At 41.2% G+C, this 22,905-nt stretch overlaps 1 protein-coding gene across 2 annotated transcripts in view; it reads left to right on the forward strand.

The window, feature by feature from the left end:
• The window catches only part of ATP8A2 (ATPase, aminophospholipid transporter, class I, type 8A, member 2), a 720,462-nt gene that overhangs the window by 98,713 nt on the left and 598,844 nt on the right, over positions 1–22,905 (forward strand). For both annotated transcript variants that reach the window (XM_006894116.1, XM_006894117.1), the window contains exons 15-22: positions 3,075–3,150; positions 6,639–6,744; positions 7,792–7,874; positions 9,266–9,315; positions 11,770–11,839; positions 16,257–16,341; positions 18,607–18,746; positions 21,491–21,629. In XM_006894116.1, coding sequence (XP_006894178.1) covers positions 3,075–3,150; positions 6,639–6,744; positions 7,792–7,874; positions 9,266–9,315; positions 11,770–11,839; positions 16,257–16,341; positions 18,607–18,746; positions 21,491–21,629 — 749 coding nt within the window. The remainder of the gene's footprint in view (positions 1–3,074; positions 3,151–6,638; positions 6,745–7,791; positions 7,875–9,265; positions 9,316–11,769; positions 11,840–16,256; positions 16,342–18,606; positions 18,747–21,490; positions 21,630–22,905) is intronic.

Below are 22,905 nucleotides of genomic sequence, written 5' to 3' on the forward strand. Positions count from 1 at the left end.
TCTCTCCCTCATCTGTTTCAATGCAGTATACATTATTTATCCCCTCTTTCTCAGTCTCCCCCTAACTCCTATGTCAATCCTCTTTTATAACACTAGCATTATGCAGTATTTGTCTTTTTGTGAATGAGATATTTCACTCACCCATTTTGTATAATTTATGAGTTCCTTGTTTTTCAATGCAGCGTAGTATTCCATTGTGTAAATATACCACAGCTTCTCTATCTATTCTTTGTTGATGGGCACTTGGGTTGTTTTCAACTCTTTGCTCTTGTGAACAAATCTGCAATAAACATGGGTGTACATGTGTGCTTGGGTGTCAGTTATAGTTTCTTTAGGGTATATTCCCAGAAGTGGAATTGCTGGATCAAATGGTATTTCTATTTCCAACTCTTTGAGAAAGCACCATACAGTGTTCCGTAGAGGTTGCACTGAAGTGGAGAACGTTTTTTTTTTTTACATTGTCTCTAGACTTTTGATAGTGGAAAATGAAGGTGTAGACCATCACATGTGTGACCTGCTCCTGCCCCCGGCTTTGGAATCCTTTAAGGTTCCCTGGGTGTCTTTTGTTTAGATCTTGGTGTAGTTCTGCCGTATGCCTTGGTGTGGACTTCCTTCTCTTCATGATTTTGGCACTTAATGGGCCACTCATGGGCCCATTCTATTTATAGATGTTCTTTTTATCGACTTTGAGTGTCTTTACATCATTTCTGGAATACTTTCCTCCTCTTCCACTTACCTTTTTCCTTAGGATTTCCTATTAATCATGCATTGAACCTCTTGGTGTTGTCACCTTTTCCATGCTTTTTCCTCCATATTTTCTCAACGTGATTTTGTATTCTTTATAGTGAGGTTTTTAGATCTCTTTCAATTTCTCCTTCCATGCTTTTTAAAGTATTGGAAGCCTGCTGGAGGGCCAGGTATGAGTTGGAATCAATCTGAGAAGGAATTAAATTACAAAGCCACTCTCAGAGCCTCCCATTCTTCCCTTTCTTCCTTGGTAGTTTGGTTTCTTACTACTATTTTAAAGGTTTTCTTCAAAGACTTAGTACCCATCGACAGCCTGATTCATGATCAATGCTGATTAATGAGTCTATGTATGTGTATGAGGTGCAGTTTTGGATGCCGGGTTTGCTTTGCTGTGGGGTGACCATCTGAGACTTGAGTACTCAGTCACTCTTGGCAATTTGTGCCTGGGTTTTACTTGTAGAATGGCCCATTTTTTTTCTCATGTCTTGTGCTGAGGATTGTTAATCTTTCCTCAACAGCTATGGGTAGAGGTGTAGGGTACACATTTCAGTGTTCCTAGAATGTCACTTCAAACACCTGTTTTGGGAGAATGCCATTGCCTCAACCAAATATGTGCCGGGTATACCATTGACGCTTGGTCCAGGACTACTCTGACTCCTCCAAAGGGCTTATTTCTGGGTGTGGAAGATTTGGTAGCTTGGTTGCATAGATGAGGGTGGGTGTGTGAGGACTGAGTCTTCCTCCCAAAAATTTGAAGCTAGCCCTGTGCTCTCCTTCCTCTGTGCTCATGTTTTCTTGGCCTTACTGGGGTTCTGCTGGTGCCATCATTTGACATTTAAATGCCTCCCCTCCCCCAGAAGTTATTGGTTTCTGTTTCCTGTGATGTGCTAAACTCTGATATCCACTCAGAGTTGAGCATGACATCAACTCTGCTGTCATTTTTTCTTTCTGTTGTTTTTGTTCACAGGAAGATTTTCAGGAAAAGCTAGATATAAGTGCGTAATTAAATCTCTCATTGTCTTCATCCTTTCTTGCATCCATTAACCACCCTTTCTCACCTCATGCATGCACTCTGGCCAGAATGGCAAATACACAAGGCACCAATTATTTTTTATTTACCAGCTTCAAGCACTTTTGGAAGTTTTCTCTGTCAAAGTTAACTATTGAAGTGACTGAAATCACAGTTCCAAAGTGTTCATCCCAATTTATATTTTTCTTCCTTATAACTATGTGGCTATTTATAATAATTTATCAACTACCATTGTTATCCGGGAGGCTGGACTCTATGAGGAGAAATATGAGATCAAGATTGGTGGAAGATCTATCAACAATCTGCGTTATGCAGATGACACAACCCTGCTTGCTGAAACTGAGGACCTGAAGCGCTTGCTGCTGAGGGTCAGAGACTGCAGCCTTCAATATGGATTGAGGCTCAATATCAAGAAGACAAAGATTCTCACCACTGGACCAATTGGCAGCATTAGGATGGATGGTGAAGAGATTGAGATTGTTCACAGCTTTAGTACACACAGTCAACACTCTTGGCACCAGAAGCCGGGAAATTAGAAGACGTATTGCCATGGGAAAGTCTGCTGTTAGGGACCTCTCCAAAGTACCGAAGAGCAGTGGTGTCTCTCTGGAGACTAAGGTGCATCTGATACAGGCCATGGTCTTTGTGAACACTTGTTAATGCATCAGAGAGTTGGACAGTGACTAAGGAGGATAGAAGGAGAATTGATGTCTTCCTTTGAGCTGTGGTGCTGGAGAAGAGTATTGTTAGTACCATGGACTGCTAGGAAAACAAACAGATTCATCCTGGAAAGGGTCAAACTGGGCTGCTCCTTGGACGCAAGGATTCTGAGGCTCCGTCTAACATACTTTGGACATGTTGTAAGGAGGGACCAGTCCTTGGAGAGGGACATCATGTTTGGTAGGGTGGAGGGACAGCGTAAGAGGGGAAGGCCCTCTGTGAGGTGGATTGATTGATTCCGTGACTGGGGTAATTGGGATGGGTATATTGGAGACAGTGCGATTGGCACAGGACAGAGCAGAGTTTAGGGCTGTTGTACATAGGGTCGCTATGAGTCACAAGGGACTCAATGGCACATAACAACAACAATAACAACAACCATTGTTATGGTAAGTTAGAGACTTTTTGCTGTCTGAAAGTATGAAACAACTTGGGTATTGCAGTAATTACAGGGTTTACTATCATTCTATTGGCTTCCAATATGTGAATATTGCTGACAAATCTTGTTAGTTTTTAGGTTTGAGTTATCTGAACAGGACAGTTTACATTGACTACACATTCCTATTCTCTCTTCCAGTGGGCTGCCTCCTAGCACTAGTGACTCATGTGACTTTGATGATCCCAGACTATTGAAGAACATTGAGGATCACCATGTAAGTCCTTCCAGAATTTTCTTCTTTTTTTCTTTTTAGGATTATGATATGGATGAAGAAAATGAGAGACTTTACAGGATATTTATTAATATGGATATTCATAGTTTATTAAAGATGTAATGAGGCCATTGGTTGGGGAATTTATCATTTTTTAAAAAATTAGAAGTCTGCTTGCCTGTATTTTAATATTTTTTCAACTTTTCTGGGTCCTTTAGGCCTTCCAGATTTTCTTCATCCTGGTTAATTCCTTAATTAAGCTTTTTGACAGATAACATCCAACTGCTCTATAAATATTAGCAAATGTAGATTCTAGTATTTTTTCCTTCAGAAGATACATGCTTCTGTGAAATTTACTCAACAGTATTTGTTTTTTAAAGCTTACAGAGAATGTTGTATCATATTCCCATTTTATAGGCCTGTTTCTAATTCCCACTGCCACTGAGCTGATTCTCGTTTCTGGCAATCCTGTTGTTACTGTTTTTAGGTGCTGTTGGATCAGATATCAATCCATGAAAAACAGATCTGAACCCTGACATGTCCTGTGCCATCCTCAGCATCTCTGACACACTTGAGCCCATTGTTACAGTTACTGTATCAGTCTATCATGTTGAAGGTCTTCCTCTTTAGCTGACACCGCCCCCCCCTTTCCAAGCACCCCTCTCCAAGGAATAGCCTCTCCTAGCCACATACCCAAAGTATGTGTACACTTTGGCTTCACTTTTCCCCAAGATATATCTGTGTTGTTTTTTTTTTTTTTTAAGTTTATGGTATATTCTGTACTCTTCTCCAACACCACAGCTCAAAGGCATCAGTTATTCTTCTGTCATCTTGAGTAATCCTGTAGGGCAAATACCATTTCCATATAGTGTTTCCAAGTCTCTAAGTCTTTTTGGAAGCAGATTACTCCATCTTTCTCCTATGGATTGGCTGCTGGGTTCAAATGACTAACCAGTTGGTTGGCAGCCAAATGCTTTAACTACTGAGCCCCTAGAGGGACTCTAAATACGTAGGACAAGGTTGCTCCTGAACTCATTATTTCATAGTAGTTGAGAATTTTTAATTTCCCTTGAAGCTAAAATAGTCAGGTTGTTGTGCATTTTCAACAGAGATGCAATAAGTTTCACTTTGTCGGCTAGTGTGTTGATTGTGATTCTTCCTTGTCTAAGAGGAGGTCTGAGATGTATGGTTAGGTCATAGTGTAAGAGTCCTTCCTTCATTGCTCAGATTTCATAGATCCTGCTTTCTCTCCACTCAAGAGGGAACTGATTCCTGGGTCTTTCCTTTCATCTTAACCCCTTCTTCCCTCCCATTTCCCCTTTTATGGAGTATCAATTTTACATAATATGGATCTTCTTTAAACAAACTTTTAAAGTAGCTTAAATACAAACTCTCTTATGATTCCTTGGTCATTTGTCATAAATTGATTGGCGGTAGGGAAGGCGGAAACAGATGCTCCACATTTTTGCCTAAATGGTCTTGGGACTATTGACTAAATGAAGGTTTTTAAGCCAGGAAGACTGCCCCTTGTCCCCCAAGGGAGGTCTTCCATCTGCTGTGGAGTTTTCTCTTACCTGAGGTCATCATTTCTGATTTTCTATGTCCTTTAGGACTGTTTGAAGCTAATGGACCAAGACTCATGGTAAAATTTGGCTTAGTCAGAGACCCAACCTCTGGAATATTCCAAGGAACAACTCATGTTGTCCCTTGATAACACGACTAACTCATGATTCCTGCTTGTGAGATGGATTTTCAAAAATTTTCCAAGAAAGAGGACCCAGATTTTGTTTTGGATCAATATGCCTTTGAGTCTGAATATTCAGGAATGCATTCTTGAGATCTGTATATTGTTGGCATAAGGATCCTTGGAGGCATAGTGGGTTTTTTGGTATTTGGCTGCTAACCAAAAGGTCAGTAGTTTGAATCCTTCAATTGCTCCACTGGAGAAAGATGAGCCAGTCTGTCATGTTAAGGTTTACAGCCTCAGAAATGATGGAGAATGGAGAACCTGAGTCAGAACTGACCTAATAGCAGTGGATTTTAATTTTTTGCTGTTTGTATACTGCATAACTAGAATTTAACATAATATTTAGTTTAGAAGTGTATAGTTTGAAGTTCAACAAATGCATTAATATTAATTTTTAGATATATTGTTGTGTACTATCAAGTCAGAATTGACCCATAGCTGACCTTCTGGTGGGTTTTCAGAGACAGTTAATCGCAAGGGAGGAGATTGCCCAGCCTTCTTCTGTGGAGCAGCTGGTGGATTTGAACCACTGCCTTCAGGATTGCAGAGCAGCTTCTTGCCACTAGGCTAGCAGAGCTCTTGATGTTTTTAGATTTACAACTTATATACATTGAAAATGGAACTACTAAGAGTATATATACACAATTATATATGCACACAATCTATGTATTATATAACAGAATACATATATATTTAAAATAATACATCATATATATTACACATACATTCTATGTAATACATATAATTACATAAGATATGTAAAATATATGTATGCATATATATTTGTATATAAGAATCTAGTTACTGTGAAGTCATTTTCAACCATTGTGGTTACATGTTGTCAGAATTAAACTGTGTGAAGAAGCTTCTAGAAGGAAAGGTCCAAATTTTAGCTTAGTCAGAGACCCCATAATATCCTCCTACAACAAAGACTTGAGAAATCACATGCACCGGATGTTGCTGTTATGTGCTGTAAAGTTGCCTGTGACTCGTAGCTACTTTGTGTACAACAGCACTCTAGCCCATTGCTGCAGGCCACTTGGTTGAGGGTCTTTCCTTTGCTGTCCACCTTTCCGAGAGTGATGTACTTCTCTAAGGAATAACCTCTCCTAGCAACATGCCCAAAGTGTGTGTGATGAAACATTGCCATCCTTGCTTCCAAGGAGCACACTAGCTTCACCTTCTTTAAGAAATACCTGTTTTGTTCATGTATCAATATAAACACACACATATTTCAGTAAATAGCTAATTCTTCTTAGAAGTGAAAATGTTTTCTTAGATGCTTCAGAAGAAAAGTAGCACATGTTCACTTAAAAATAAGTTAGAAACTATTTGAGATGATAATATGCTCCAGATACATGAAGAGGGAAAAAATGTAGTGCAATGTGTTGTTAGCAGCTATTGTTTTGTTCTGGACTTTTCATTGCCTTGTTTTTCTTAACACTGAGGTGTTCATTTATTTGCTGAGCTTTTCTCAGACATTTGAAGTTTGCAACATATCATTTGGATGTTGAATTGTTTATATTTTCTGAACTTGGAATAATAATTTTTAAATTTTAATATGTTACATAGGGATATCTTTTCAAAGTGCTTTAGGCAGCTAAGTTTGTATCATTTCCATGTCCTGAATGTAGTTAGAGTCTAAGCAGCACTCTCTCTCTGTTTTAGAGTATAAACCTGATTTTCTGTCAGGTACATACCAGTCGTGCTTGGATAAACAGACTAACCAGTGTGTTGTTTGTAGCCCACAGCTCCCTGCATCCAGGAGTTCCTCACCCTTCTGGCTGTGTGTCACACGGTGGTCCCTGAGAAGGATGGAGATGAGATCATCTACCAGGCCTCCTCTCCAGGTGAGGGACCCCTTGGCTATTCCCTGCTGTCCCTTTTGGGAAACATAGCTCAGAATTTAGGAAACTGGGCTGTAACTCAATTCCTCATAAAGACTTCGCTGACCTCTCTGACCTCACACCTCATACAAATGGTGGCTGCTGGTGTTCAGACCATGGCGAGCAGGGAGATGCTGGGCGTTCCTGGCTCTAGTAACACATTGACCACAGCCCTCCTCCATTACCTGACAGATGAGAGCTGCTGAAGTGCAGAGCAGGGCTGACTTCCGTGATCATCCTAACACCTTGTGTATTTTCCAGAATCTGGTGAGACTGTTTTGTGGAGACCATAATGCTGTCCCCACGGTCTTTGAATATTGCCTCCTACAAGGTTAAAAACTGCCTTGCTCCAAGGAGATAGTGCATCAGAATTTAAGGGAACTGTTAGATAGACACGGAGCCGTGGTAGTGTAGGATATAATTCACTGGGCTTCTGACTTCAAGAACAATGGTTCAACTCCACCAGCCGCTCCTCAAGGAAAAGGTGAGGCAGTTTACTGCTGTAAAACTTGACAACCTCAGTTACAATGGAAGGTAACCATGGAAGGAATCAACTGAAAGCAGCAGGTATTGGATAGGTTAATCAGAAAAAATTTGGCCTCAACTGAGTTAATAGAAATATGTTCACTTTTTTCTTCTTATTTCTGGTGAATTAATTCTAAGTTCAAGTCCTCCCATTGAATAGAAAGTTACATTTGTGGCAGGAGGTGAGTCCCTTCCATATTCTGAGGCCTTTCTGAGGGAACCAAATTTCTCACTGGTGTTGCCGTTAGGCGTTGTGGAGTCAGCTGTGACTCACAGCAGCCCCAAGCACAACAGAACCCAACCCTGCCCGCTCCTGTGCCATCCACACAATCTCTGCATGAGCCCATTGTGGCAACCACTGAGCCAGTCCAGCTCACTGAGGTTCTTCCTTCACTGGTGAGGACTTTGTTAAGTGGAAAAAGAATTAATAAGAATTTCATCATTACAAGGGGTTAGCCAGTGATCCACTGACCTCTTTATTGACAGATGAAGCTGCTTTGGTGAAAGGAGCAAAAAAACTGGGCTTCGTCTTCACAGCCAGAACGCCGTACTCAGTCATTATAGAAGCTGTAAGTGACAACCTCGTGCCTGTCCCTACGATTCTGTTTTGTCTCCCTCTTTGAAGAATATATGGTTGAGATGACGTGTCTGTTGTGAATATCCAGAGACCTGGCTGGTGGCATAGTCTGCAGCCAGCCGTGCAGTTAACCAGCAGCTTCTCAGGGGAAGATGAGAACTCTTAGACTTACAGCCTATGAAAACCTGCTGGAGGGTCAGCCATGAGTTAGCTCCAACTTGAAAACAATGAGTTAAGGAGACAGTGCATAACATCTCAGGCTGCCAATTGAGAGGCCAGTGATTCGAGTCTCCCTATAGATTTCAACTGATCTTTCTGCTAAAAGCCCAGTACATTATGCATTCATTTACCACAGTTTCATATTGATGGTCATAGAGTAAGCACTTGCTCTTGCTGCTGAGTCTACTGGCTGCACAAGGAAGCAGGTCATAACCATTGGTGCACAGCGGTGGTACCCCTCTCCAGCCATCATAGCCTTTGTGAATCTTACTTAGTGTGAATATTTACATATTTGTTGTAGAAAATGATTGTGTTGTGTTATTAGGTGTTGCCCCAAATCCAACTGGGGGTGTTATGGTTTATATCTTTGCGTCTACTTTATTTATTTACGTATTTAGCGTCTACTTTTGTTGAATCTGTAGAAGTCTAGATCTTCGGTCAGGTCGGGTAACAATGTTGTGAGCAATGGGAGACTTCTACCAGCAGAGGGTGCTACAGCCACACAAGAGGCGTGAGATGCTGCGCGGTGCATGCTGAAGGTGTTCGCAAACCAAACCAGCCATCCTGTTTTTGCATCAATTCTGACTCCTCATAATCCACTCAGCTCACTGCCATTGAGTCGGAATTGACTCATAACTGATTCTCTAGCAGGTTTTTGAAGGCTGTGAATCATATGGGAAGAGATTGCCCATCTTTCTCCCAAGTAGCACAGGAGCTGGTGGGTTAGCCTTTAGGTTGGTGGTGGAACTCCTTAACCGCTAGGCCACCAGAAAAGCACTGTGCCTTCAGGTTTCTAAGGTTGGCAGTCTTAACCGGAGCAGGCTATTTCATCTTTCTGCAGTAGAGAGGCTGGCGGGTTAGAACCTCGAACCTACCATGCCATCAGGGCTCCTTAAAGGAAGCACTCCATGTACTCACAGCTTTCCAGTTGTAACTGACTGCTGGCTGACCCTCCAGTGCTTTAGCAGTCGAGTGCTTTAAACACGGCACTACCAGGGCTTTTGTAAGGTAGTAAATTGTCATGAGGGAGAAAGGGAGGGGAGAGGATGGGAGAGGGGAAAGCAGGGGCAGGGAGAGAATGTCTGATTATGGAGAGAATATTCAACCGGTCCTTGTGCTTTTTAGCTTTGCAGTTCAGGTAAGAGCTTGTTTTTCTTCCTTTAGATGGGGCAGGAGCAGACGTTTGGAATCCTTAATGTCCTGGAATTTTCTAGGTATGTTCCCCCTGGCTCTACTTGAGCTGTGTACATAGCTGTGACTGCTCTACGGTTTCACTTGCAGGGCTGTGAGTGCTGACAAATGCAGCACCTGAGTGGTCACAGTGGGTGATGCATCAGTCCCCCAGTCTCCCCAGAATTTGTGGGTGCCATTAGAGCTGGTGCCGGCTCCAGTCCAGTCCTCTCTGCTTTCTTCTACAGAAATGTTAGGATCTGTCACAGCTTTCTTCTCTTGAGCTCCCAGAGTTTGGGGTGCTGTGGCATGGTGATGCCAGCGGCTGCACTCTTTTCTGTGAGGTTGGGAGAAGGTGGATGGGGGGGCTTATTTTCATCAGTATTTTCAAGTCACACGAAGGCATACTCCTTGGGCCATCTGAACCTTCTGTGGGAGGGCTGAGAAGCCTTTTCAGGAGGACAGATTCTGGCCCCTCACCCCCAAGTGCTGTCCAGGCCAGGTGGTTCTCTTGTCCTGCTCCAAAGCAATCTCCCCAGCGCCACTTTTTAAATTTAAGACTCAGACATATGTGTTGGTTCCTGTTTTTTTATAGTGATGGAAACATCATCATCATTTGTGATAAGAAAGCATGTCTTGATGTTTCATGTCTTCTTGACCCTGGTCTGTGAGTGCTAGAGCATGACTCTCTTGCTGTCTCAAAACTATCTTCGAAAATCAAGTGGATTTTAAAAAAAATTATTATTAAATTTTATTAGTTTTAATGAACATTTACCGAGATTTTGGGTTTTCATTCATTCATTGTTGCACTGTTTTCTCTACCCTCCTCCCCAGTTAATTCTTCTTCCCCTCATGTCTGTTTTAATTGTCCAGTTGCCACAGTGCTTGTCAATGCCAGTTCTGATTAATCTCCTTTGTCAGTGTGTTGTTTGTCATTCCCTATCACTCCTCCCTGAGAGAGACTTGAAAATCAAGTGGATTTTTAAAGTGTCATGTTTGTTACTTGAGTTGCAAGTTGCTTCATGAGGTGCTCGAGACTGGTTGCTTTTTCATTCCTAAGATGGGTTAACACTTAGTTTTAGGAGGGAAATTTGAATTTTGATGGACCCTCAGCACTTGGGGTGGAAAGGATCAGGGGGAGAGGCAGGACACAGGTGAGAGCAGTGACAGTCCATGGGGACAGGGAATGGGGTGTCTATATGGAGGGAGACACAGACTTGCCACCCCTCCAGATTTCCTGTGCCCCATCTCCACTGACATCTGGCCACTTGACACTGCTTTGTGGCTGTGTTTGTCAAGACCAGAACTTATTGGAGAAAGAGGGAGAAGAGCAGGAAGTTCGACTAGAGTAGGTGAGTCCATGGAGTGGAGGCAGGATGCTGGGAAGATGAAGAATCAAGGGCACGCGTGGTTATAGCTGTGGTTCTGTTTCTTTTTTCATGGGCTCATCTATTTCCTGTGGCCCCTTAAACCTTCTAATCTCCTTTGAAGTCTTTGGAGCTAGCTCTCCTTAGGGATTAGAAGCGGACACTCGGTTTCTAAGAACACAATCACCTGGTTGCTAAGACCACCTGGCTCCTAAGAAGCTGTACCAAGCACAAATGCACGTTAGAAGGAGCGCTGTAGACTGACATAGGACTTAATGTAAAACTGAAGGGATAATGTCCCTTACCCATTGGACCTTATAGTGCAGGGGGAATGACTGTACAGAAAGGCCAGAGAGATGGATGACCCAGGGCCCATGGTAGGTGAGGACGTCTTTCAGGATTAGATGCAGTCCTGTGGCAGAAGGCATGGAGTTCACTGAGCACGAGTATACTAGACCACGTAGGAGCATTTGGGGGCTCAGTGAGATGTGGAGAGGCTGGAGATCTGGTTGATGAGGATTTTAGAGACAATGGGGAGCCATTGAAGGTTTGTGAGTGAGAATGGGCAGTAATAAAAAATGCATGAGAAAGTGGAGTCTGGTGGGGTGTGGGTTTTGAAGTGGGGCAGAGAGAGATAAAGGATACCTAGGTGCTTGGTTAGAAATGCTCTGAATTGATAATCTCTTTCTACACCACTGAAGAGCAGAAACAATGAAGGGCCTTTGACTTAAGCATATCTATTTTGAATCTCCCACCAAATAATTTTCACTGTAGAATAAAGTAGGCATTGTAAGAGCATGTCTCTGAAGTAAATCAAGCGTGCATAGTAAATGCTCAAATTCTTCTTTCTTATCTCCTTTGGCAAATATTTGCTCTAGTGGCTTTCTGTGGGAGGGAAAGGAAGAGATGTATATGAATTAGAAGCAGAGAGAGGAGGAGAAATTTCATGTAAGTTTCAGTAGGAGGTAAAACTTGCCTCGTGTCACTAAGAGGAGAAAGTAGGGGGAAAAGGGAGCGTGGCTATTTTTAGAACTCCAGCCTGTCGTTGGATCTGACTTTGAGACACACATCTGTTAACACAGATCAATGACAAACCTTTTTTTAAAATTTTTTAAATTTTTACTTTTCCAGTGACAGGAAAAGAATGTCCGTAATTGTTCGAACTCCTTCGGGACAGCTTCGCCTCTACTGTAAGGGAGCTGTAAGTACTGGATGAGTGCTTCGCATACTGGTGATTTCTTTTTGCATTTTTAAAAAACACTTCAACAGACATGCCGTGCTGTGAGTACGTACAGAGGCCATGTTGGTAGTTTTTGTATGTGTAATTAAGTGATGTCGATTAGGATCTTTGACCTGTGCAACCATTCTCACTGGCCTTTACCAAGTTCCCCCCATTTATAGCTCTTTTTAAAAAAAAAAAAAAAAACCTCTCAGGAAGCTCTGAATTAGGTCTGAGATTAGTGTCTGTAGTTACCACATTCTTCTTCCTGACTCTTGGCCAATTTCCCAAGAATTAAATCTAAGTGTATTATGTCTTCTTGTTATTGATGTTGATTGCTGTCCAGTCAAGCACAAGACATAGTGACCCTATGAACAAAAGGCCTGAAGCTTTTCTATAGCTATCGTCCTTTCTCAAAGTTTAGGGAGGAAATATTATTGCCTATGAACCTTACTTGCAAAAGTATATAGCATGTAAAACTCTTGATTTTTCTTGTCCTTTCAATTTTATGTTCCATGAGACACACCTACTGTCATAACTCAAGCAACATCTATAAGGATCTTATTCCTTAGTTCATAAAGTTAGTGATGTCTTCTGGGGGCAGGGGAAGTCTGACTGGTAAAGTTTGGCATAACATATTGAAGGAAGGAATTATTGAACTTATTTTATGAGGCTGTGTCAAGAAGATGAAGCTACGTGAGGGTCAATGATTTGTTGAAAAATGTTAATTTGGGACAGCAGGGTGATCTTACCTGAGTATACTCTCTGTGTAGGTTTTATTAGCAAATGGGAGTCATCCCTGGAATTTGAAATTTGTTCTGTATGGACTCATTAAAGAATTCCAAGTTTATGAAATAACATCAAGTTAAAGGAAGGATGAACTGTGTTTGCATATAATATTTTTCATTTTCTTTTTTGTCCTTGTGTCCTATGTAGTACAGCAGGTACAAGGCAGTGTGAGGGCGGCTGTAGACACAGAACAGCAAAAGCGTGAGAATGCTGGGATGGTGCATTTTGGTTTTATGAAATTTAAGTATTTCCAAACCTGTTAACCTCTTCCACAAACATGCAGGCAAATAAACTCAATTTTGTTTATATCTTAAAAGGTATTTAATATTGTGTTACTTCTCCAGAATCACTTTAAATCTTTGACCCCAAATGTAATGATCGAATCAATGCAGTCTCTAGTCTGTCTTAACGGTATACGTAGTACTTTCCCCCCAAGTCTAACCTTCCAGAGGTAGGTCACAATGCCCAGGTGAAGGGCATAATCCTCCAGACCACTAAAACGGCTTGGGATGCCATCTGCAATCAGGGAGACCTGCTGTTGTTTCAACCTGTTGTTATTGTTAGGTGCTGTTGATCTGACTAGGACTCAGCAGGCCTCTGAACCGTGGATCTGAAATGTGGTCTATTCCATACCCTCCTCATATCAAGTTTCTGATATACTTGAGCCACTTGTCTCAATCTGTCTCATCAAGTTTCTTCCTCTCCCGCTAATCCTGCACCTTTCTTAGTATGGTGTCTTTTTCTAAGGAACGGTCCCTCCTAACAACATACCCAAAAACATGTGAGACAAAGTTTCACCAGCCTAGTTGCACTTCGTGCAGGACAGATTTGTTTATTCTTTTGGCAGTGTTTCCGGTATTTTGTATTCTTCTCCAACACCACATTCAAAACCATTAATTCTTCTTTTGCCATCTTTATTCATCATCCAACTTTCAGATTTATAGGAAGCGATTGCAAAGACTGTGGCTTGGAGCAGGTGCACCTTAGTCTTTAGACTGACATCCTTGCTCTTTAAAACTTTGGAGAGGTCCTTGGCAGCATATTTTTCCAGTGCAACACAAGTTTTTGATTTCTTGACTACTGATTGCAAAGGTGTTGACTGTGGATGCAAGTAAGACAAAACCATTGACAACTCCAGTTTTATTCTCCATGTAGCATGATGTTGCCTATTGGTCTAGTGGTGAGAATTTTTGTTTCTTTGATGTTGAGATGTAATCCATACTCAAGTCTTTGATCAAGTGTTTCAAGACCTCCTCACTTTCAGCAAGCAAGCTTCTTGTCAAAACTATCAGCATAATTCAATCTGCATCATGCAGGTTGTTGATAAGTTGGCCCCAAATTGAGTTGCCACATTGTTCTTTACGTAGCCCAGCTTCTTGAATGATTTGCTCAGCATACAGATTTAATAGGAATAGAAAAAGAAATTTTGACTTATAAAAGTTGTGGCTTATAAATTCAGGGTTTACCACCATCTCCAGAGGGTAGTTATAAACTTGTAGGTCCAAAAGGCTCCATTACTGGTGACCTGATGGCTATAAATTTTAGGGGTTCCCCTCCCCTGAAGACACAACCAAAGCTCAGAGATCTCCAGGCTGCTCTCACTTCTGATGTGTTAGACCTCACTACTCCTTCAGGTTTGATAACTCCGTGTTGTTGTTGTTGTTAGGTGCTATTGAGTCTCGAGTACTACTCATAGTGTCCTCATGAACAACAGACGTGCATCCTGTCCTATCCTGTGCTATCTTCAATCATCTCTCACACACATGAGTCCATGCTGTAGTCATCATGTCAGTCCATCTTGTTGGGCGTTTTCCTCTCTTTCACTAACTCTCCACCTTTCCAAGCATGATATCCCTTTCCCAGGGAATAGCCTCTCTTAGCAACATGCCCAAAGAATAAGAACTCTATACTTAGTATAGTTTTGTTTTAGCAAAATGACACAATGAAGAAACGTATAGGATCAAGTCTAACAAGGTCCGTAGTGTGACTCATGGTGTCCTAAATAGTAATACACTTCTACTTTCCTTCATACATCAATGGATCCAACAGCCAGGAAGTGCCTAGAGATTCAGTGTGCAGGGAGCTCTTATGGAGGCCTTATAGTTGTTGTTGTTATGTGCCTTCATGTCACCTGCGACTCATATGTACAGTAGCTCTGAATCCTACGCTATCCTGAGCCAGTCTCCCTGACTCCAACACACCTGCCACCATTACCCCAGTCATGGTGTCAATTCATCTCATCTGGGGTCTTCCTCTCCTGTGTTGTCCCTCCACCCTTCCAAGCTTGATGTCCTTCTCTAGGGACTGGCTCCACCTGGCCACATGTCCAAAATCTGTGAGATGGAGCTTCAAAGTTTTTGCCTCCAAGGAGCAGCTTGGTTTCACCCTCTCCTGGATAAACCTGTTTGTTTCTTGGCAGTCCATCGTATGTCCAATTCTCTTCTCCAGTACTACAACTCAAAGGCATTGATCCTTCTCTCATCTTTGGTCGTTGTCTAGCTCTCTGATGTATAGCAAATAATTGTAAAGACCATGGCCTGGATCAAGTGCAACTTAGTCCCTGACATCATTACTCTTTAGCACTTTGGAGAGGTCCCTGACAGCAGACTTCTCCAGTGCAACTCAGTTTTTGATTTCCTGACTGCTTATGCCAAGAGTGTTGATTGTGAAGCCAAGAGAGCTGAAATTGTCAACGATATCAATATTTTTCTTCTCATGGTGCTATCAATTAGCTCAGTGGTGAGAATCTTTGTCTTCTTAATGTTGAGCTTCAATCCATACTAAAAACTACAGTCCTTGACCTTCTTCTGCCGGTAACACTTCAAGTCCTCCTCCAAGGTTGTGTTATTGATTGAATGATAGTCCCTCCTTCCCCTCTCAGGAAAAGCATCTTTCTAGCGTAGCTGGCCCTCACCTGAGTCATTTTTTACATAGATACGATCTGAAAGCCTCATCTAAGGGACCTTTCTTAGTCACCTGGGGAATTCCAATGATTTAAGTGTCATTTTTCAGGAACCAAAGACAAAGACTGAATTTTTTAAATAAAGGACAATTCTTGATCCCTTGATGACTTTGATTTGATTGAGGATGTGTGGCATACTGTCCCCCAGCCCTGCATGTCCGTGATGGAAGGGGTTATGGGGTGATGAGCTGGATCACACCAGAATATCTAGGCTGAGCTCGGCTAGTGTCTTGTAGCTCATGACATTGCTTAGGGTCTCGTCCCTGTCAGAAAATGAGGTTGTGCTCAGGTAATCCAAGATGTGCAGCATATTCTCTCTGCTTCTGCAGAAAGGTATTAGGAACTTTGCTGTGTGTTTTGCAGGTTTGAATCAATATAGGCACCATTCCTCATGTCTCTAATTTCCCCAGCATGTGTTAGCTTGAATTTTAAGGTACACAGTACATTTTGGTGTTGTTGGACATGTCCGTAGTTGGTTTGTTTTTCAAGGCTCATGATTGAACTTAGCCAAGAATTACATTTCAACCTGCCCACTCAAGTACTCTCACACACAGTAGACAAACACTGGTAGAACAAAGCCATGCTTAGCATGCTGACGGGAAGGTTTCTCTAAGTATATGCTGGTCACGATATTTCCTTATGTTATAGGATAATGTCATTTTTGAGAGACTTTCAAGAGATTCAAAATACATGGAGGAAACATTATGCCATCTGGAGTACTTTGCCACAGAAGGTGAGTAAAAGCTACACGTGCTGTTTCCAACTGTTGCAGGGCTGTTTCCAAGTACTCATGTCATGTTCTGAGTGAACGTGTCATTTTCGTGGAGTCATTTTTTGGCTGACCTCCTAGGAGTCTCCCAGTCTCTCCACGTGCTGAGTCTATGCTATAATGCGTGCACAGTCCATATTTCATTACCTTCATGTGACACTTGCCACCTGCGTCATTCTTACCCAGCAGTGGCAGGGACTCCATGCACAGAGGGAACAGGCCTGATGATTCTCAGCACGCAGAACACTGAGGAGCTAGTATTTCTCTTTCTCGAGAGCTCATGTTGTTATTTCCCTGTCCTGCTCCTGTTAGCCTCATGGCACTGGGTTAGAGCTGTGTTAAGGAAATAGTAACTCACGGAGCCCATAGTGTACAAGAAAGGGGTTCTCGGAAAGCGCCAGACTATAGTGAGGTCAGCTTTTCCTGCTGGTGAGTGAGGAGTGAGTGTGATGAAAGCTGGAGCCTTGCTTAAGTGGTGCGGGTGCTCACACACACACACACACACATACACACGTGCGCGCATGCATGCACAGGTACATTTACTCGAAAACTTTGATTTTTCATGTGGTATCTGTTTTTTTCTAAACAACATGCTTCTGGAAACTCTATGAACATTGATAAATGATAATAGTTATAGAAAGGCTTCAGGTATTTTGTTCGTAGAGTTGCTATGAGTTGTGCTCAACTTGATGACAATCAACAACAACAACTACAACAACAACATCAACAACTAGTTTATCTACAAAATTCAAATGCATAGTTTTTCAAACCGGATTCTTCCAGTTTCCCTCACCCCACCCCCATAAAATCGTACAACTCCACAATTAATTCCCCACCCCCCGCACAGCCTCATCCCTCTTCTTCCACTCTCCTCCCACCCTTGGGTCCTCATACTCATTCTACAATAATGGTTTTATACAGTATTTGTCCTTATAGAACTGAGTTAGTTCACGCAGCATAATGCTGTCCAGTCTCTCTCAAGCTAGGTAATAATTTAGAAAATCCTTGCTCCTGTGTGCTGTGTAGTGTTCCATTATATGAATATACTATAATTTCTCAATCTGTTCAATTGTGGTTGGACATCTGGGCCGTTTCCATGTTCTTGTGATGGTGAATAAGGCTGCTATGAATATTGGTGTACGAGTCTTTGTGCCTCAGTTCTCATTTTCTTTTCCAAGCAGTGGAATAGCTGTGTCATGTGGAATGTCTGTGTTCAACTTTTTGAGGAAGTTCGTGTGGCATCTTTTTATTACTGTCTTGAAACATACTTCCATCATCTTCTACCTGCTGATACCAGCCTATGGTACGCACAGGTTCAGCACAGCTCTCAGACCTCCATTACCGTGGAGAAATGCCTTTGACTGGCTTCTCATAAAAGGAGCTCTGGCGGTATAGTATATAATGATTCTCACAGTTAACCAAAAGATCAGCAGTTCACATTTAACCGAAAGATCAGCAGTTCAAACCCACCAGCCACACATTGTGGACAAAAGATGGGACATCTCTTCCTGTTGAGATTTACAGCTTTGGAAACCTGATTAATTGTCAGCATGTGCTGGAACTGATTCAGTGGAAATAGCTTTGGGTTTTGGTTCCTCGTGTACTTTTAAATACATAGAAGAGGTGGTTGACATCTGAAAATAGTACCCAGGCCCCCCCAAAACACAAAGCCATCACACAGATTCTGACTTACAGCGACCCTGTGGGAAGGAGCAGAGTTTCCCACATGCCTTCCAAGGATATAGTCTTTACTGAACTACACATAACACCTCATCTTTATCCAGTGGAATAGCCAAGTGTTTGGTTAGCAATTGAGGACTTTAGCCACTATGCCACCAGCAATCGTTGGAGTAGATAGACAATAAAGAAATCAAACCCATGCTGTGGTGACTCGCCAGCAGCCTTCTGAGACAGCAGTCTTCATAGGAATTGACTGCCTCATCTTTCTCCCTAAGGGCAGCTGGGGGGTTTGAAGTACTGCTACTTTTTGGTAAGCAATCCAACCCTTAACCTATAGAACCACTGGGGCTCCTTTAAGAATACAATACAATTATTTATGTTAATTTTCCCCTCCAAGATGTTTGAGAAGTTACATTGATATGACCTGCATGGCAGGTGGCTTCTTTGTTTGAGCACCCTCGTGTGAGATGTAGTGAGTAGATTTTACAGTGAGGAGAAATACTGCTTTGCTTCACTCAGTTCCCTGGTCTCCACTGTGGCTGCTTGCAGGACTTCGGACTCTTTGTCTGGCTTATGCTGACCTCTCTGAGAATGAATACGAGGAATGGTTGAAAGTCTATCAAGAAGCCAGCACCATCTTGAAAGACCGAGCTCAACGACTGGAAGAGTGTTATGAGATCATTGAAAAGGTATGTGATACATGATAGATTCTTTCTATGCCCAACAACAGACTTATCACCTATTACTTTACTTACCACAAAGTGTTTGAACAAGAATCTTTTTGCTGTGTATGATGTTCTGTTTTCTAGTTAGCTTCTTAATCAACCAGTAAGGGTATTTTTCAGATATTTATTTTATTTTGGTTTGCATACACAATTTGTATACATTATGTTTCACACTTTTCCTTCATTCACATTGTTTAACTATTAACTGTTAATATTTTCCTTTAAAAAAACACTGACTTTCGATAAGCTATCTGAAAGGTCTAGGTACTGGCAGCTAAGCATTAATAGTTTATTAAGGAATATTGTGTCAAAAGCTGAAACAAGGACTATCTGGTTCTTAACAAGAATAAGCTTATGTGAGTAGCTGACCAGTTCCATGGACAATTGGAATACCCCATTGTTCAGTTCAACATTGTATGAAAGAGGAATTTTCACACTCAATATCATATTTAATATCATCATTGCTACTTTATGTTGCCTCCTTTGAATTTTTTTTGTTCTTTTAAACTTATCCCTAAGCATTAGATAACTTTGTACTTAGTGAGTTTCTTCATATCAGGAAATCAGGTTTCAACTTTTTTTTGCTTTGTGCGAGGCTTCATCTTCAAGTTTCCTAATTTTGACATCATCAGCTACTTTTTTTTATCCCCATTCCGTTTATGTTTGTTTAGTTCTCCTTTGCTTTTTTATACGCCTCTTGTGTTGGAGTTGTGGTTTGCTTTCTTTTTTTTTAAAGTTGTTTTGCTTTATTTATATTTTTAATTTTTCTTTTATATTGTTTTGCATACAGAATTCATATACATTGTGTTTCACACTTCCTTCATTCACATTGTGTTTCATACAATAATTCCCATACATTGTGTTATATAAAATCACTCCCCATTGAATTATGCCCACCACACCCCTGTCTTTTTAAGTTACCACCAGCTATGGTGGAGTTTTTAATGCTCTGTTTTTGACCATTTTTGTAGAATCTGGATAGGCTGAATCACTGTTCTTTATTGGAAACAACCACATTATAGTCAGAAAACAAATTACTTATCAACCAGTTTTTTAATTGAAATTTTAATGAAAGATTATAGAGACTTTGGATTTCCATTCATTCATTATTGCAGATTTTCCTCCTTGCCCCCACCCCCAGTTTCAACCATTTTTTTATTGCACATTTCACATTTATGAGAAGAGTAGAAATCTCCTACTCTTTGACAGTTTTGAATATTGATAATGACAGTAATGGATATGAAGGTGTGAGGGACAAATCCTGTTGGGTGTGATGGTAAGCCTATGTGCTGGTTTGGTGGGGTCATAATTTTCAAGTGCCATGACAGTTATGTAATGATATCATCTGGAAGTTATGTAATGATGTTATTTTTATGTACGTCAAGTTGAAGTCTACTCATATCTGATGCTCCACAAGTAGTGAATTGTGTGGGAGGAGACTGCCCATCTTTTACTCAAGGAACAGCTGGGGGGCACCACGCACCTTTGAGTTGGTGGCCCAGCTCCTTACCACTCAGCCTCCAGAGCTCCCCAGATGTCATGATGTAGTCATCCTCTATCTTGTGATCAGATGTGGTCATCTTCTGTTTTCACATAATGCTGATTTTCACCTAACCACCTGGTCTTTGGAACCTAACAACATCGATAAGTGAAGAATGGTTGTGTTACACAGATGATCTGCCCATACAGTACCAGCTATGTGATTAGCTGGCTTTGCCTGAAATTTCTTGGCCATGTGAGATGATAGGTCATGGGTGGAGGGAGACTGGTGGTGGTTACCAGATGCAGACAATTTGGAATCTACAAACCCAGCAGACCAGTACGCTGGCAGCTAAATATAGTGCATGTTCACACTTAGCCTCAGTGTACTATGAAGAAACTTTTCCTGTGGTCTTTAAGAGGACAAAAATGGGTGGATTTTTATAGCTCATCTGTCCAAAGACTTTTTAAAATGTTTTCTTATATAGTTTTTGAATTCTTAGTGTAGTCTTGGATAAGTATATCCTATAGAAATCTGTTTTTTACATGTTTGACATAATACAGAACCTTATTTTTATTATTTTTTAATTGTTTTGCATAAAATAATTTGTTTATATTGTGTTTCAACAATACATTATTAATTATTAAACATAATATAGTATGTTATTCATTATTGGGGTGAGAGAGGAAGGTTGATGTGTTAATATCCTCAGAATAACTTGTCCATAATCCATGCTATCAGGTCAGTGCTATTCTATCCTACATCTGCCATGCACCAAGAACTGAATGATAAGCAATGGGTAGATTTTGTGCATGGAGTTTTAAAATGCCATCCATAAAGATATTGTAGTTATTGTGGTTCTGGTTAGGTGCAAGTAAGAAGGTTCCAATTCATAGTAACCCCGTTTGCAAACTGATGAGATGCTGCCCAGCCCTGCACTACCTGACAGTCATTGCTGCTTGAGACCCTGGCGGCAGCTGCTATGTGAGTTCATCTCATTGAACGTGTTCTTCTGATGCTCTCTACTTTACCAAGCATGCTAACTGTCTCTAGGAACTGGTCAACATGTCTAGTAGATATCAAAACTCATCTACAAATTAGAACTGATATAAAACAATAACTGTCTTAGACTGTTTCTGCTCACTTTTGTTTGAATTTTATAACTGACACTGCTGTTAAGTATGCACCAACTTTTGATTGAGTGTGTGGTATTTTTTTTTCCATCTAGAATTTACTGTTACTTGGAGCCACAGCCATAGAAGACCGCCTTCAGGCAGGTGTTCCAGAAACCATAGCAACTCTGTTGAAGGCAGAAATTAAAATATGGGTGTTGACCGGAGACAAACAGGAAACGGCAATTAATATAGGTAATCAATTTTTAAACAATATTTATTATTATTATTAATTTTAATGAAAATTTACAGGGATTTTGGATTTCCATTCATTCATTGTTGCACTTTTCTCCCTGCCCAGCACTGCTCCCCAGTTCACTCTTCTCTTTGAGAAGTAAAAGAAAAATTCTTTCATTGTTATACAATCCCTCCCCGCAAGTCCACTCCACTATGCAACCTTCATTCTGGACTCCTGTCATAATAACTAATCACATGTCCCTTTTAAATAGTTCTCTCCCTCATCTGTTTAAATGCAGTATACATAATTTATCCCATCTTTCTCAGTCTAGGTAATCAATTTTTAAAAGACTTGTTCCTGATGCTGGTTCTTGTCTTCCACTTTTAAAGAGCCTGGCAGGTGTGCTTACAGTCTCCTCGGACGCATGAGTAATGACAGTTGGTACAATTATTCATTCACGAGACAAAACAAACAATTTGCCCATATCAAATGAACATGCTGCTCAGATGAAAATCATCTGCCTTTAATAAATATTCCAACTCTGAAGTTGTTAGTGGTGGCAAGCTGATCTAAACTCAGCAGCCTTATGTACAGCAGCTCTAAACCTTGCCAGTGCCTCCTCTCAATCTCTGCTGTGCTCAAGTTCATTGTTGTCGTCACTGTGTCCATCCATCTCATTGAGGGTCTTTCTCTTTTTTGCTGATCTTCCCCTTTTCCAAACATGATACCCTTTCCAAGGACTGTACCCTCCTGATAACATGCTCAAAGTGTGTGAAACAGGCTTTCACCGTTCTTGCTCTGAAGCAGCATTCTGGCTGCACTCCTTCCAACAAAGAAATGTTTGTTCTTCTGGTATTCTGTGGTATATTCGGGACTCTTCATTAATTGCACAATGGAAATGCATCAGTTCTTCCTTGTTCTCCCTATTCATTGTCCAACTTTCACATTCTTACAAAAACAGCCACCTTCATTTCTGTCAATAATAAAACCCTCCACTGGGTTTCCAAGGCTGTAAACTACATGGGAGGAGATAGCCCATCCTTCTCCCTTGAAGCTGCTGGTGAATTTGAACCACTACAAAGAGGAGTGGCCTCTGGGTTAGCCTATCCCTTACAGACCAGACCATCAGAGAATGCCAAGGTTTGGGTCAGGAGTGTGTCACTAACTGCCACCCGTAGTTCTCAGAAAATTATTCCATATACTTATGTGTATTTTATAGTGTAATATATAAAGTTAAGACTTGACAACTTTTTTCTTATTGCTTTCTTCACAAATATATTGATCTTCTAGAGT

This window comes from Elephantulus edwardii, unplaced genomic scaffold (assembly GCF_000299155.1).
Source record: "Elephantulus edwardii isolate Elephantulus edwardi_28Jun2011 unplaced genomic scaffold, EleEdw1.0 scaffold00135, whole genome shotgun sequence".
NCBI classification, from domain to species: domain Eukaryota; kingdom Metazoa; phylum Chordata; class Mammalia; order Macroscelidea; family Macroscelididae; genus Elephantulus; species Elephantulus edwardii.